The sequence below is a fragment of the Oreochromis aureus genome, linkage group 12, assembly GCF_013358895.1.
Source record: "Oreochromis aureus strain Israel breed Guangdong linkage group 12, ZZ_aureus, whole genome shotgun sequence".
In the NCBI taxonomy this organism is placed as follows: Eukaryota; Metazoa; Chordata; class Actinopteri; order Cichliformes; family Cichlidae; genus Oreochromis; species Oreochromis aureus.
Genome location: NC_052953.1, coordinates 4591632 through 4608932, shown reverse-complemented (window position 1 = coordinate 4608932; position 17301 = coordinate 4591632). Strand labels below are relative to the sequence as shown.

The 17301-nt window shown below is 38.2% G+C and overlaps 1 protein-coding gene and 1 long non-coding RNA gene across 2 annotated transcripts in view; one reads left to right on the top strand and one right to left on the bottom strand.

Moving 5' to 3' along the window:
• The first annotated feature begins 794 nt into the window (after nucleotides 1-794).
• fgf5 (fibroblast growth factor 5) overlaps nucleotides 795-17301 on the top strand; it is a 37012-nt gene continuing 20505 nt past the window's right edge. Inside the window, exons 1-2 of the mRNA XM_039620275.1 lie at nucleotides 795-1830; nucleotides 4918-5021. Coding sequence (XP_039476209.1) covers nucleotides 1620-1830; nucleotides 4918-5021 — 315 coding nt within the window. The 5' untranslated portion in view covers nucleotides 795-1619. The remainder of the gene's footprint in view (nucleotides 1831-4917; nucleotides 5022-17301) is intronic.
• On the bottom strand, nucleotides 14212-16075 carry LOC120442938. The gene is made up of 3 exons (XR_005614990.1): nucleotides 15726-16075; nucleotides 14362-14478; nucleotides 14212-14245 (listed from the first exon to the last, which is right to left on the bottom strand). It is a non-coding gene; the product is annotated as an uncharacterized LOC120442938 (long non-coding RNA).

Below are 17301 nucleotides of genomic sequence, written 5' to 3'. Positions count from 1 at the left end.
AATACATTTGACTTGTGCAATTCTGCTGGACAACTGCTGAATCCTCCCAGGTTAAACTAAATGGGATGGCTGATGTGTTTTGGTCAGGTTTTTATTTGTCATGTACACGTAACAAATCAGAAAACCAGAAAAAGGAAGATTCATCTTTCACAAGACAAACACTCAGACTGTGGTAAACATCAGCTTTAAGATGACAGATTACTATATCTAATCATTATTTTGATTTTATTTTCATAGACACGCATAGTAAGAAAAGCATAGCTGTTATCAGTTACATTAAGGAGGTTCCCTTGACAAAAAGCCAGAAAGTAAGAGGACTTTGAAGTTGAAGCATCCAGATTGATCCTTTTATAATTAACCCATGTTTTTCTTTCTTTGATGGGTCAAAATGCCTCTTTTATAAGTAAGAAAAACATAAGAAGACATTTAATTGTTTACAGATTAAGGTTTGACATCATGTTTATCCTCAGAATGACAGCTAGTGTAGTAAGCAGTGAGAACGGGCACTGACTGGAAATCAAGCAAAAGGCAGTGATCTCTGCAGAAGCTGTTCACTTGTGTCATTTCAGGTTTACAGGAGCTGTGATCTTCTAACAAACCTTTTTCACTGACCTTGAACAAGTAAGATAAAGCTTGACATAAATAAATATGCAATTCTGTACAGAATCACTTAATCTTGCATCTTTGTGTTACTGGTTATAAGGCATGTTTTTATTTGGGGCTTTCAGTGTTTGGGCACTTTTCCTGGTGACATCCACTGCAAAAACAGCCATCCTAACAGTGTCATTCAACAGGTTCAAGGGGATATAACTTTTGAAGTAGCAAAAGTCATACTTGGGTGGAAGGGAGGAAGAAATGCTATACATAAATATGTTACTCATATATTCTTCCTTATTTTATTTATTTATTTGTTTGTTGCATTAATCCACACCACAAAAAGATAATTGCATTGTCTCTCCCGCCACTGTACACTGCTCAGAATACATTAGTCAGCTTGGCAGACGTTCACCAAATGTGTGGACGCATCAGATGAAAAGGTGGACTGAGGCCTATAAATACGGCTGCCTGAGTGTCCGGTGAGCCAGTGTTTAAATCCTGCTGTACCACCTGAGGATCTCAGCCCGAACCTCTCTGAATTCACTCCTGCGAGCGGTGTTTCATTGTTGCCGTCCGGTGTTTCTTTTACGGAAAGAAGCGCCCACAGCGAAATATTTTGTCCTCGTCGCTTCAAGTACGAATTAATCGCGTCCACGCTCTATTAACATGTCGTTTCCCTGTGCGTAAAATGCCGCGCTTAGTGCGTCCTGGCGCGGACGATTGCTTGGAAAATGTGCAATGTCTGTCGCGTTTCCTTCACGCCCTCGCTGCTGAGCAGGAGTGGCATCTCGGCGACAAAATCTGGATGAAAGAGCGTCCTTTAGAGCTCAGGCATGCATCGAGAAGTGAGATCATTGGCGTTATAAATATCCCCGTGCCAACAGAACCACTCCAGCTACTGCAGCCGGGGTAATGCCTAGGAGCGCTGCAGGCAGTGCGTGCGCACGGTTTCTGGTGCTCAGATCTCAGGAGCGACACCAAAATGCTAGAAGTAGCCTTGCGGGTGTCTCCTTTTTGAAAGAATGAATGTTCCTCTTTACCTTCTGACCTTCGCTCACTTGATTTGCACCGCTGTGGGAGCACAGCACGTTTCTTTGGAGCGCCAACTTCTGGAGGAGGGGATCCGTTCGGGACGCAGGACTTGCAGACTCTACTGTAGGGTTGGCATCGGCTTCCATCTCCAGATTCATCCCGACGGTAGAGTCAACGGCAGCCATGAGCCCAACCAGCTGAGTAAGTCATTCAGTCCGGCCTCACTGTGCACGAAACAGCCTAACTACTAATTTATGAAGGTCTGAGGCGTGGATGAATCCGGTGCGTCCCGCTGAGAATGCGCACTTGGATCCTGTGTTTGTTCCAATTGATCCCCGTTCTGTCTGCAGCGATGTCTATTTTGACTGCCATCCCTGCAAGTTTGAACAATGATTTACACATGAAGACGGTAAGGAGCGCGCTGCTAAACTTAGGCTGTCCGAGCCTGTGAAATATCTGAGCAGGCATCTGTTTGACGAGCCTTGTTTGTGTCTCTCCGGGGATGTTGGCAGGTAGACTATTTGTAGAAGTAACAGGTGCAACAGGATGTGTTGGACTGCGACTCAGCACGACTGACATAATCGCAATAACGCGACAATATGCACAGAAAAAACCCGATTTCCTTTAAAACGTTTATTGTTTGTTGTACCTGCAAAGTTAATGGTTTGAACTGCAGACTAGCGCGCAAATAAAGTATTAAAGTGAAACTGATTTTCAGATGATTTAAGAGAAATGAGATTTTGGAACCACAAACAAATGCTGAGTATGTTTGCAGTGCAGACATTAGACTTAAGCGTCATCCTGCACGCTGGTTAAGGCTGAAATTCTGAAATATTAATGATCATAAATGACAAAGATCAAACAATTAAAAGTTGATATTTGTTCTTGCTGATAAATGCATAACAGAATTCAGGAATCACAGAGTAATATAGTTAAATGTGTAGGTTGGGTATGAATCTTACATGTGTAAGCTTCTGTGTGTTTCTGAAGGGACGGACAAAAAAAAATCCCCCTATGGATTTGGAAAATTGAAATTATGACTTAAAATGTCTGGGGTGTAACCATTTCCTCTTGTTTCAAATTCATTTACACCTCTAAAGGGAGATGACTATCATCACAGTTTCACTAAATAATCTGACTTTTAGAGCATGCCTGGCAATTTGAAAGCTATTTGTTCACACTAAAAACTCCTTCACACTCAAGTGGATGTTGACCATGAACACCAGTTTCCAAGTGACAGCACAAAGTAATGTGCAATGTGATTGTAAACATTTATCTAAATAAAAACCCTTAAGGGAAAATGAACTGTTAAATTTAGCTGTTTCAAAATGCAAAAAGTCGAACCTCCCTGTCTATGAAGTCCTGTGTCAGCTAGGCCAGAAAACTAAAGCCATAAATCAGACTTTCAGCTTTTACTGCACCATCAGATCCTTCATCGCTCATCCGTTGACGAAACAGCAAAAGCTCACCGTGAAAGTGCACTTGTGCCTCCATTTCATGGTCCCCTTTAGAAGAGTTGTCAGGTTACATGGATTTCAGCCATGTGGTTTTGAAGCCTGCATGACAGGGCAGCAGACAAGCAGGAGACTGGGCGTCTTGGATTTGTAATATGAAGATTCTTGTACCACCACGCAGCATCAGATTCAACTCTCAGATTCAACTCAAATGCTCACATTCGAGTTTGGATGCGAGACCTTTCTGCTTCAGGACAGCGGTTCTTTATTTATTTATTTATTTATTTATTTCTGTGTGGGTCCAACAGTGTGTGTGCATTTTTGGGGAGTTAGTTTAACAGTTCATTATATTTAATCTTTTGTTTAATGCAGTGGTTCAGGGACTTCTTCTGGCATTGACCACTTCAGAAGCAAAAAAGGATTTATGCCCCACACCCCACAATTTACAGTTTTCTCAAAGTTTTTATCATAAAAAGAATCTGATTTAAATTTTAGTGACATAAAGATCAGCACAGTAGCATTCACACAGTCTTGCTGTTTATATTTCCCTCATAAATCATATTAAGCTTAGGTTTTCTCTATACTTTTCATATGGCATTCAGTCAGTACCCTCACCTGCAGTAGTCTCTGAGCCTGTGTGTTGTTCCTCTAAATGAAAAAAAAGGTTTATTTATCCAAGTTTATTCATGGCTCAAATACTCACATAAGCCATCAGCACAGCTAAGGTTTAGTTCAACATGACACTCATAGGGTTACATTCTTATCACTTAACCTTGTAAGACCCAATCCATCAAAAAATAGCCAGAAAATTCTGATTTTTTGGAACTGAGATGTTTTTCAACCCTTATAACAAAATCCACTTTTTTGCTATATCATGCTGTGTAGGATATATTTTTATCATATATTTATTATATATTTTTTGTATCAAATTTGATACATTGAGTGTTTTTGGCAACTTTTTGTTAACAACAAAGCAGATGGCAAGCATTGATCATGTTGATGAGATAGAGTTCTCAGAAACTTATTTATCAAATATGATACCAAGGGCATTATAGGATTAACAATATCAAGCTTTGTAAGCAAGATATACTAATTTACTAATCATAACTAATGGAATAACTTTGTGGATGGTCTGTTTATGTAGTTAGCTCCACTACAAATCATTGAAAATCCTCCAAACGTGGTCCAGTTCAGTGGCACGTGCATTTGTTCAGAAAAGTTCATCGGGTGTATTTGATGCAAATAACAAACACTTTGCACATCTCCATAGCAACACTTTAACGGTACACTTTTACATTTGCATAAAATGTTTTCATTAATAATAAAATGGTTTTGCTTATTATTTTTGTATGAAGTAACTTTGGTATTTGTTCCACTACCACAGCCATTAAACATGCCATGAACACTGAAGGAGGCCATGGTGTAGGTTTGTGCCTCAGGAGGTGTTCTTCTGTGGCCCCCAAATATTTTATGCACTAGTATCCCTCAGAGTTTGGTTCTTACTCATAACAACTGATTCCTCCAAAACAGCCCATAAAAATCTTTCGTCATAGAGATTTGGAATAATTAAAGATAAAAATACTGCTCCGTTTTCCCTTTTATCTATTCATGCAAACACTAGCGATCTAAAGAAGCCTACTAAAGAGCCCACTAAGAGATAAGTCTCAAAGGTGCAGCTGAACAGGATAACAGCGCTGACATGACAGCAGAGTAGATCACGTCAAAGTCTGTTATTCGGAGTGAGGACGAGCAGCAAGAGACAGAAAATCACAAGACGAGTAAAAATACATCCTGTCACCAGTCAATCATCAGATCATGTTGTTTGTCCTCTTAGGTGTCCTGGAGCTCTTTGCGGTTTCTCAAGGGGTCATCGGTATCAAAGGGGTCTACAGTAACAGATTCCTGGCCATGAATAAAAGAGGACGGCTCCACGCAACTGTAAGTATCCCCTCAGTTCCTACACTATTAAATTCACTCAGCACATACACTGTGCGGATACTTGAAGGGGCACAAAGCAAGTGTTGACTGGAATGTTGTTGCCCAATTAAGCGGCTTTTAATATGATTAATTAGCTATGTGCAGTTTGGATTTATAAAGGTCAGGGCCTTTTGCTAACGTTTACACTGTCATATATGCTTACATACACTGTTAAAAAAAACATCTTAAAAAAACGGTAATATTGAGGCAGCTGGGGCGCCAAAATACTACCGTAAATTAACAGAAAATAACTTCCTCATAAAAATACGGTTATTTTCAGTACTGACAATAGAGTTCGTTGCACTAATTTTATATGGGATTTTGCCTTTTCCAAGTGCTTTTAGACATTAAATTAGGAACGTAACGTGATCAAACAATGAAATTACCTATAAACAAGGTCAATGAATGTGGCAATATGAATCATAATACGTAAATGTACAGAAATATACAGTTAACAGTTGGTTTAAATAATAATGGATTGCGTGCCCTGGGACCGAGGCGAGGCTGCCATATCGCACCATCGGCCCCTCTGGCCATCACCAGTAGGTGAAGAGTCTTGACCACGGACACAACGACCGAGAGTGTCCGAGCCGGGGCTCGAACCGGCAACCTTCTGATCACAAGGCGAACTGCCAACTCTTGAGCCACGATCGCCCAAACTAGCAATGATAATAATACTTATGTGATGTAACACAAGCTTATAGGAATCATGTTATGTATTTTTCCATAGCATTACATTTGAATTCAACAGTTCAATCTTTCAAATAACGGACAGATATTTGTGAAATCATGATACATTTGTGAATGTATTTAACAATCTAAATATGCATATGTACAGACAAATACATTTAATAATCATGAAAATCATGTTTTATTACATTACAGTGATTTAACGTTAATTGACATTTGAAATGTGAAGTCAGTCTATTTACATAACTTTAATGATATTCTAGAAAGACAGTACAAAACTGTAAAATATACAGTAAGATACTTTGACATTACTATTTTTTGGAACAGTGTATTGTATGTTCATCATATTATTATTGCTGGCTAGCTGCCTGTTTCCATATCAGGCAGACACAAATCAACATTATTATCCAGCTGCAAACCTGTAATTTCAATGTATATTCATCCACAAACTAATAAAGTAGATTACACAGAACACTAGCAGTGATATGGTGAGCGTGGAATCTCAGTGAAATCTGGTAACTTGCAGTGATGATATGTGAAATAACAGCTGGTGCCACAAAAACTGTAACTAATAACTCAAAATGTCATCTTATGTGGTTTCTTCCTGTTAAAAGGGATTTTTTCCTTCCCACATTCGCCAAGTCCTTGCTCATAGAGGGTCGTCAGATTGTTGGGGTTTTTTTCTGTATTATTGTAGGGTCTTTACCTTACAATATAAAGTGCATTGACATGACTGTTGGTGCTATACCTGTAAAGTCTATATAAGCTACCTAAATGAAAAAAATGAAGACAAGAAGTGGATACAGACAATAAAACATGAAACGCTATCTCAAGAAAGAAGTGGGAAATTTGGCTTCTGACATTCAGTATGCTAATGAGTGTAAAAGCATTTGGTAATGATCTGTATGACGCTTGTAAATCTTGACAGAGTATATGATCAATTATTCAGAAAGTACCATTACAGTACCATTGAGTTCACCAGCTAACTATAGCAGCTTGCTAACACACAGCTAGCTTTAACTTTCTAAGAACAAACTACATATGGAGACAAATACCTGGTACTTGTAATTATGCTCAAGTGTTAGTCACTCACCTTGTTTGGTTAATGAATATGCCACTCAGTAGCACATAGTGTAGTGCACTGGTGACTGCTGCTGCTAGAAATGGGGCTGTCAAGAAGTGTAAAGCTGGATGAAAGCGGCAAATTTCTTATAAATCATCCCTGCAAAGACCTGAAAACTTTAAGTATTGTTTTTATTGACCACTCGTCGTGCTCCGAGACTTCCTGCAAACATAAGCTCAGCACCAGAATTTATTAACAGTTATTTTCTGCTGGTATGGTGCTGCTTTCTGCTGGAATCAAACATCGTTTGGACTCGTGGTGCATTTCTTCATTGTTTGTTTTATTTATTAGTTTGTGCAGCTTTATATCTGTGCTGCATGACAAAAATCCCCAAATCTGACATCAGCATGTCATGGCACACTGCTGTAATCTGTAGGCACAGTTTTGAAGATTTTCAAATTCCCCTGAACACACAGTAAGCCCAAATCTACCCACAGCAGCTTGGCCTTGCCGCCGTGAGCAGGCCGGACAGCCAACAACCAGCCGCACTGACGAGTCATCAGCGGGAGTCTTGGCACGCACAGACATAGAAGCAGCTCCCTATTAGCATGTGCTAATGTGAAGAGCAGATTAATTCCAGTCTGGGACGTCTGATAGTATAAAGAGGAGTGAGCCATGAACTGAAAATCAATATGCTGAGTAAACAATCAGCTGGACAAGCAACAATCGGAGAGCCGGAGCGTCTGTGAGCTGCGGCGGTGCTCACGCTGAGCGATTTATGGCCCCTCAGCTCCCGGCATTGTTTCTTGAAACCATGTCAGTGGGAAGCGATGCAGCGTTTTCCCTCAAAGTGAATTCTCAGCCACAGCTTGTTATTAAAATTATACACATGTGACTGTGTGCTATTCACCAGCAGAGATTTGTTAACCAGCTTATATTAGCCCCGAAATAAACTTTTTCGAGGTCTCAGTTCCAGTGTTGGGCAAGTTACTTTGAAAAAGTAATTCAATTATAGTTACTAGTTACTTCTTAAAAATAACTTCTTAAAAAGTAACTGAGTTAGTAACTGAGTTACAGTATTCTAAAAGTAATTAATTACTTGAAAAGTAACTATTGCGTTACTTAAAAAAAAAAAAGAGTATAATTGGCCATTTTTAACTACTTTTGATTTCCCTCCACATTTTACCTTTAAAAACTATTTACTTTGCCTTGTTTGGTATCATCCTTTTCAGCACAACCTCGCGTGCCTGAATTTACAGTCACGTTTTCATTTTGACATACTGTGTTAACACAATTGATCTAAAATCAGACAAAAAACATAAAATCAGAGTAGAAAAAGTTATATTTTTACTGTAACAACCATAAACATCTTTAATGAATCATATTTCATAACTTCAAATGCAAATATTAATTGTCAATTTTAAAATCCTATGCACAAGTTTTGCAAACAACAAAGTTATTTGCATCCATTTACCTTTTACCCTTTTTTAAAATAACCATTTCAAACTATTTACAGAACAATCAGCTGTTCTTCAATAAGATGCCACAAATTATTTGTTCCACTCCAAAAAAATAATTTCTGTCCACTATAAAGGAGAACATCACAGCCTGATACCTGCAGGTCTGACAGCAGCAGGTGTATCACTGCTGTTTCTACCTGGAGACAGCAGTCGCCTCATTGTTCTGACACACAACACAAAACTATCCACAACACTACACACTAACTACACAAGACAACACATTAACTACACACTCCAAACACGCTAAACGTCACAAATCTCACATCTCAAAACTCGCACTCTCTCTTTCTCTCTCTCTCTCTCTCGCCGTCACTCCTAAAACTTCCCCTGTTTTGTTTTGGGGTTTTGCTCCTAAGCAGAGAGTGCTTGCTAGCGCTAACGTGGCGAAACTATTGAGGAAAAAAACGCCGCGTATATCTTGTTTATCATGACTCTGGTTTTACGTGGTCTATCAACACAATTTATAAACTGCTATATATCACCTTGTTGCTTTGTCTTTAAGTGGTCATGTGATTAACTTACCACGACTACTTTATTCTTCCTCAGTCAAACAGCAGCACTCATGCGATTGTTTTGCCCCCTGAGCTCCAGGTGTTGTGCTAGACAGTGCTCGTGATTACCGTCCGCGGGAGCGCGCAGCTGCTTAAAGCTGTAGCGTCCAGATTACTTACGTAGTCAGCTACTTCGGTGTGACTGATATGATGCGGTAAGCTGGACACAGCTTCAACCGTCTGTTTGTTGAAAAATAGTAATGGACCGCATTTTCTTGTTAGTAACTGTAACGGCGTTGTAACGATAGGAATAGTAACTAGAAAGTGCATTTTCTGAAGAAACTGCAGTGTGAATGCTTGAATCTGAATGTATGCACTGAAATGAATTAATTGCTGAATTTTAAGTTAAAAATGTTGAATGAGATGAAAAATACAGAAATTTGCACCTGAAAACAAAAAAGCTGAACTGCTAAAAGCTGACATCCACAGAGAAGTAGTTGGAAAAGAGCTGAAAATGTTTTAAATGTAAATTAGAAAAACCTAAGAAATGAGAAAAGAAAATTTAGAGTCAGAAAACATCTGAATGAATATTAAAAGTTCATATTCTTTGAATCACTGAATGACTGAAATGTGATCCCTCCACTTGGATCCACACAGTTTAAAAAGTTTATATTTCTGAGCTTTGAAAGACATGCTGTTGGAAAGAGAACATCGATGGCGACGTTTTGAGGGTAAAATGATGGCTGTAGGGCAAACACTGTGGACACAGCAGCAGTTGAAAGAGAAGTGTTTAAGATGAATCTTGGCACAGTGAGAGAGAGAGCTCGTTAAGCAGGCAGGTGTGAGCCTGGTTGCTATAGTGACTGCACCCAATGGCCCCATACACACGCAGACATGCACCTCACTTTTGCTGCTTAAAATGAACAGAAAAGTCAGGCCCAAACAAATCGCTCCCAAATGAAAAGTACAGGTCCTATTGACGAAATTCCTTCACCGTGAGCGGCAGCAATGTCCAGTCTACCTAATTCTCAGTTTTCATGCCTGTGGAGTTTATTATATGGACGTGGTGACAGTGTAAAAACACCATGCTCTTCTGATTTTCAAACGAACTTTCTGAGCCATTTTAACATTGGAGTCTATGGAGGAGTTGGAGGGAGGAGGCTGTGCTTTGGTGACATTTATGAAAGAACCATAACACCTAGTACAATAGTAAACACATTGGATGAAAGAGGACAGCGATGGCTACGTTTTGAGGGTAAAATCATACCTGTAGACCAAACACCGTGGACACAGCAGCAGTTTTAAAAAATATTTTCAGATTAATTTTTTCGCTCCTCTCACTCTAGCAGTTGAGCCTTCTCACTCTAGCCCCAACATTCCGTCCCATACACACCCATTATAAACTCTGAAACGGCTGAAAAATCATCATGAAACTTAAACTGGAACTGAAGAAAAAGTATAATAGATATTGAAAAGATAAATACAAGTTGAATAGTTGAATGTGTTGTCTTCGTTTTAAAGTTTGAATGGTGGCTCTATGTCAATGTATGTGGAAGTAGATACAGTTTGAAAATGAGTAAGTTGAATGAGGATTTGAAGGGTCTCCCCATTGAAATACATGGGAAATTTTTGTTGAAAAAAGTTGAATAAAATTAAAAATATAAATGTTATGAATGAGAAAAATAGAAGCAGTCATGTCCTAAAGAAGAGGAATCTAACGGTGTTTGAATGGTTTTTCTAAGTTGAACGGTTTTGAAGGAGATAGATGCACAAAAACGTACGGAATATGATATAATAATAATAATAACTAGAAAGTGCATTTTCTGAAGAAACTGCAGTGTGAATGCTTGAATCTGAATATATGCACTGAAAAGAATTAATTGCTGAATTTTAAGTTAAAAATGTTGAATGAGATGAAAAATACAGAAATTTTCACCTGAAAACAAAAGTGCTGAACTGCTAAAAGCTGAAATCCACACAGAAGAAGTTGGAACAGAGCTGAAAATGTTTTAAATGTAAATTAGAAAAACCTAAGTAATGAGAAAAGACTATTTAGAGTCAGAAAACATCTGAATGAATATTAAAAGTTCATATTCTTTGAATCACTGAATGACTAAAATATGATCACTCCACTTGGATCCACACAGTTTTAAGGTTTACATCTCTGAGCTTTGAAAGACACGCTGTTGGAAAGAGAAGAACGATGGCTTCATTTTGAGGGTAAAATGATGGCTGTAGGGCAAATACTGTGGACACAGCAGCTGTTGAAAGAGAAGTGTTCAAGATGAATCTTGGCAGAGTGAGAGAGAGCTCGTTAGGCAGGCAGGTGTGAGCCTGGTTGCTATAGTGACTGAGCCAGGGGCTCCATACACACGCACACAGACATGCACCTCACTTTTGCTGCTTAAAATGAACAGAAAAGTCAGGCGAAACAAATCGCTCCCAAATGAAAAGTACAGGTCCTATTGACGAAATTCCTTCACCGTGAGCGGCAGCAATGTCCAGTCTACCTAATTCTCAGTTTTCATGCCTGTGGAGTTTATTATATGGACGTGGTGACAGTGTAAAACACCATGCTCTTCTGATTTTCAAACGAACCTTCTGAGCCATTTTAACATTAGAGTCTATGGAGGAGTTGGAGGGAGGAGGCTGTGCTTTGGTGACATTTATGAAAGAACCATAACACCTAGTACAATAGTAAACACATTGGATGAAAGAGGACAGCGATGGCTACGTTTTGAGGGTAAAATCATACCTGTAGACCAAACACCGTGGACACAGCAGCAGTTTTAAAAATATTTTCAGATTAATTTTTTGCTCCTCTCACTCTAGCAGTTGAGCCTTCTCACTCTAGCCCCAACATTCCGTCCCATACACACCCATTATAAACTCTGAAACGGCTGAAAAACATCATGAAACTTAAACTGGAACTGAAGAAAAAGTATAACAGATATTGAAAAGATAAATACAAGTTGAATAGTTGAATGTCTTGGCTTCGTTTTAAAGTTTGAATGGTGGCTCTATGTCAACCTATGTTGAAGTAGATACAGTTTGAAAATGAGTAAGTTGAATGAGGATTTGAAGGGTCTCCCCATTGAAATACATGGGAAATTTTTGTTGAAAAAGTTGAATAAAATTAAAAATATAAATGTTAAAAATGAGAAAAATAGAAGCAGTCATGTCCAAAAGAAGAGGAATCTAACGGTGTTTGAATGGTTTTTCTAAGTTGAACGGTTTTGAAGGAGATACAGTACAAAAAACGTACGGAATATATAATAAAATATAATAATAACTAGAAAGTGCATTTTCTGAAGAAACTGCAGTGTGAATGCTTGAATCTGAATGTATGCACTGAAATGAATTAATTGCTGAATATTAAGCTAAAAATGTTGAATTAGCTGGAAAATACAGAATCTTTAACCTGAAAACAAATGTGCAGAACTTTTGAAAGCTGATTTTCACACAGAAGAAGTTGGAAAATAGCTGAACATGTTTAAAATATAAATTAGAAAAAGATGAGTAATGACAAAAGAAAATTTAGTCAGAAAACCTCTGAATGAATAACAAAAGTTCATATTCTTCTAATCACTTAAAGAGTGGAATTATGTATTATAAATCTCTAATTCATAAAAAAAATAATAAAAATAAATGTAAAACAAATTTGTTGAATTGAACTGAAAAGATGAACAAACATTCTGGAGAAAACACAAGCTTTAATATACAGCATAATGTTTTTCAGACATATACACATGTGTATATCATGTTTAATGGTATTACGTACATCAATTTGTTTTGTATGTCATAGAAAATAACATAAAATCTTAAGTCATATTGTACAGCTTCTTTCTGAAAAGGACTTAAATTAATTCAACAAATGTTTTTTTTTTTCGAAATAGAATAAAAATCATTTTAAAAGAGACGTTTGCAATGTTTTAAGGTGTTAATAATCTGATCCTGTCATGTGTCTGTTCAACTTTAGTTTTTGGCACAGACTCGATTCTTAAAGAACAAATTACCAAATAATAAACAAATAAAATTGAAATTAAAGTAGCTATTTTTGTTAAACACTTCACAGGAGAATAAATAAAAATAACTAAATTAAATAACCAAATAAAAATAATAAGCAACATATGAAATACATGAAAATTCAACTTTTAAAACCACAATCCTGAACCTTTTAAATTGTGTTGGTTTCTTAGAACATGGCTGAACAGCTGTTTCTATTGGTCTACTTAATCTACTGATCTGTCTACACATCTTTTATTACTCATTCTTTTTTATGTTTTATTGTAAACAGTGTCCACACAGTGGTAAAAGAGAACTGTATAGAGATTTTGAGTAAACTCAAATGAAAGCCTAAGGTGGTAACACAGTTTAACACATAAAAATAATCAAATAAACACATTAGTCCTTTTTGTGAACATGGATAAATAAGTATCATTAGTTTACAGCATTGTTCAGCCATGCCACTAAATGCTTTTTAACACAGTGTTTTAACCTGGGCTCAGACACAAAGTCACAGATTTAGTTAGTCCCTGACTTTGAGTTGTGGTTATGACTAATTATTATACACAAGGCTTTATCTATCTGAACTCTAAGGACACAAATATGAAAAAACCTATACTTACCAGCTGATACCCCGCACTACACACTAGGTGTGCCATGTGACCTGAAACTTTGGTACAAACTCATCATAATTATTCTGTTAACACTGTTTCTTTAACACTGTTTGTGTTGCTGTTCAGCAGTTTAAAATGTTTTAGATTGGATTACATGGAACAATTTGAGTTCTCTTGGGGGTTTTTGTGTGTGTTTTGTTCTTAGCAGATTTTTTTTTAACATACTGTAGAATTCCAGTTACCACATTTCTGGTCATATGACATCCTGAGTGCCCACTTAAAAAAATCCCCACAGTTAATTCAACAGTAAAACAAAATAAAAATATGTTAAATAAATAAAGGTTTGCTCTGTGATGAAATATTAAATAAGCATACATTGTACAGAGCTCTAACAATGAAAACAATCCTTTAGCCTGTTGATCAGAGAGAGGCAGTCATTATGTCCATTTAAAACCTGTAATCAAAGAGCACAACGTTTCTGTGAAACTATAAAGTCCCATATGATCCTCATCATGTCCAGTGACTTCAGAGTGGATCCTCCCTGTCATCCGGCCAGTGTTTGATGTGTGGCAAGCAGCACAGAAGCAGGATAGCTGAGGACTTTAAAAGAAGAGCAGAAAACAGGAACATATGTAGTTGTAAATGTAAATACCGGTGATACTTGTCAAAGGGAATAAAATAATGAAAATGTTAACTTACACACTCATTTAGGGAGGATCTTGACACTGCACAGAGGAGGCACAGTCAGTCTGGCAATGATGGTGATCTCAGGGATGTTTTCCTGCAGCAACATTCCTGCCAACTGGCCATATGATCCAGAGTAGTTGGTTTGTAATGAACAGAAAGGTGTATATGTTAGGTAGTGTGCGCTTGGAGCTGGTCCTAAGAAACAAACACATCCTGTAATAAACTGAATACCTTTAGTAGTGCTGCTGCAAATATAAAGCCCTTCTATCATGTGTGGTTTCAAAGAAGATGTTTTGGAGGCTCGGTCACAGAAACTGTGCAGTCTGTTCAGTCCTGAGTGTCTCAGCTCTGAAGGGATGGATCACAGAGGAAACACCTGAGTACAGATATTAAAATACACTCAAAATAACACTCCTAAGGTCAAGTGAAAACACAATTTAAACACTTTACAAAGAATTAATACGTTTTCATGGAAATAATGTCATTAACCCTTTTTGTTGTGAGTAAATCTCACCGACTGCTTGTGGGACAAGCTAGAAGGAGGACTTCTAGATGTGAAGTCTCACGCTCTGATCGTCTGGCGAAGATGGTGATGATGAAGCCTCTCTGATCTGTGGCATTACAGTTTCTGGCTGCTATGTGCTTCACACTGTTGGATTGTACATGTGAAGCTTGGAGAAGACACAGGAGGACTGTGTCTCTCTTAACAAAAAAAAAAAAAAAAGAAAGAAGCCTAACAACCTCCCACCATACCTGCCCACTCAACTCCCACCCACCCACTCCACTCAACTCCCCAGCCTCACACCATCCAATGTCTATACAAATGTAGGGTATCAGCTGGTAACAAAAAGCAAGTGTAACATATGTAGTGCATATGTAACACTGCTGAAACATTCTGGCCAGAAATGTGCAGTTATCAGCCAGTGCATTTATCAACCCAGACCCACCCTGATAAATGCACTGGCTGAAACATGATAAAAGCTCATAAAATGTATGTTTCATCGTAAGATTTGTCCAAAAATATAATCATATACTTTTGAAAAAGTTTAAAGATTATAACAAACTGAAATCAATAACATTTTTGTAAATATTATTTCAAAATAGAGGCACAGATAAACTGGCTTAACTGTCATTATTGCTGTAATTAGGTTTTTCTTTTCTTTTTTTCTTTTTTTTTTTTTTTTTTTTTAAAAAGCAAACGTTAGTCTGTGTTGTTCTCTCAGAAACAATGAAGAAGCTGTTGAACATTTATTTGTTGTGTGGGCAATCCTCTGGTCCACCCTCCTCCCTCCCAGCCACAGTGAGACTGGGGCAGCCTGGCAGGATTTTGAAGCCTGGCTGCAGAGAGGATATGCCTACACTGTTCGTTTTAAACTGCTATATTTGATTTTTCTGACATTCATAGATTACTGATTTTTAGATTTTCTGTAATAAATAAAATTGTCATATTTTACTGATATCATTATTTAATTCATTTAATTGTATTTTATGTAAAAATTCAAACATTATACTGCAATGCAGGGCATTTTTCTTAAGTCAACTTTTAAATATCGCTCTACTTTCTTAAGTCATTCAAAAATATAGAAATTACTTACTGTAGTCAAAGATCTAGATCATGAATCATCACAGGACAATACACAGTATACAGGGTCATGGTAACTATAGTAGGTCTTCATGACTCCAGAATGGAGACATCGCTCTGGCTGAGAAATGAAAATTAGGTCAAGCAGTGTGTTCTTCTCTGTGGTAGGGGTAGTGATGACCTGTGCATATCCCCTAGACTCAAACAGCTCCAGGATTGGTTTGTTTGCACTGGATAAAACATTCTCATTAAAATCACCACACACTATGATGGGATGACAGTCCATGATCTCTAATGAGTCTAATAGGCTTACCAGGTTTTTCAGGAATGGCCTCAGAGTGTAGTCTGGAGGTCTGTACACAACTGCAATCAGTGCACTGACTGGTGCTTCAACCTTTAAAGCCAGAAATTCAAGGTCAGTTACATTATGGATGTACTGTTTTTCATGCGCTTGAATGTCACTTTTCACATAAACAACAACTCCACCACCACTTCTGTTTGCCATCTGGGGAAAGTTTGTGTAGGACAGGTGTCTGTTGCGTTTGAACAAACTGTAATTTTCAAGTGGAGACTCTCTGCGACAAAAGAGCCCCGCAGGTGTGTTTTTCTGTTAGGCACAAAACATCTGCTAGACACAATTCATGGTGACTCTTGATGTCATTAATGTGAGCTGGCAGTCCCTCTGTGTTATGATGAACAATGGTGAAAACGTCTGACCTGCTCAGTGTTTGTCTCACTTGTAGAAGAGGCATCATGTCATCAAGGTTGGCTTGTCTCATGTTCTCAAGCGCTGCAGTGATTTCTGGGTTGGTGAATATTTTTTCTCCTCCATATCAAGAAGATACAGTCCACTGAGAGGCGTCACTCTGCTGACAGCTACGTAGGCCATGCCGGGCTCAAAAATGCTCTTAAGAGAGACAACAGCTGATGTGGTTGTCATACCCTGTACCTTATGTATTGTACATGCAAAGGCCAGCTTCACTGGGAACTGTCTTCGTACCACTCCTTTCTGCTTTAGATTCTCCTCTGCTCTCTCAATGTACACCATGTCGTCTGCTGGTGTGCGGTTATTCTTTCAGATGTCTCATTATCCATTTTAAGTCCAAGCTTGATGATGTGTTGGTCATTTTCAGAGTGAACTACTCTAAGTAGTTTTCCAAAAGCTCCATTAACCAAACCATTTTGTATGTCAATGTTTCTGGTGAGCATGACACGAGCTCCTTCTGCAACTTTCAGTGTGTCTGGTAACTCGTTTTTACCTCCTTTGAATGGTCTGTCTTGTAGTGCCATTCTGCCAGTTCTAGGATCCTTTCTATAATCGTCTGCATGGATGTCAATGATATGAGTATGGAGCAGAGCCAGTGTTGCAGAGTTGTGCGCATCCACTTCTTTATTAGTTGCAAAAATGTGCAACGCATCAGTCGGACAACGGGCTGGTTCAGTTATGGCCTGTGACAACAAATTTCTATCTGCTTCATAAAGCACATCCAACTTTCCTTTCACACGGTTCTGTTCAGCATCTCAGCAAAGACAACATCATCTTTCTGACGCATAATCTCAGTCAGAGTGATCATCTGAAAATGCTCCCG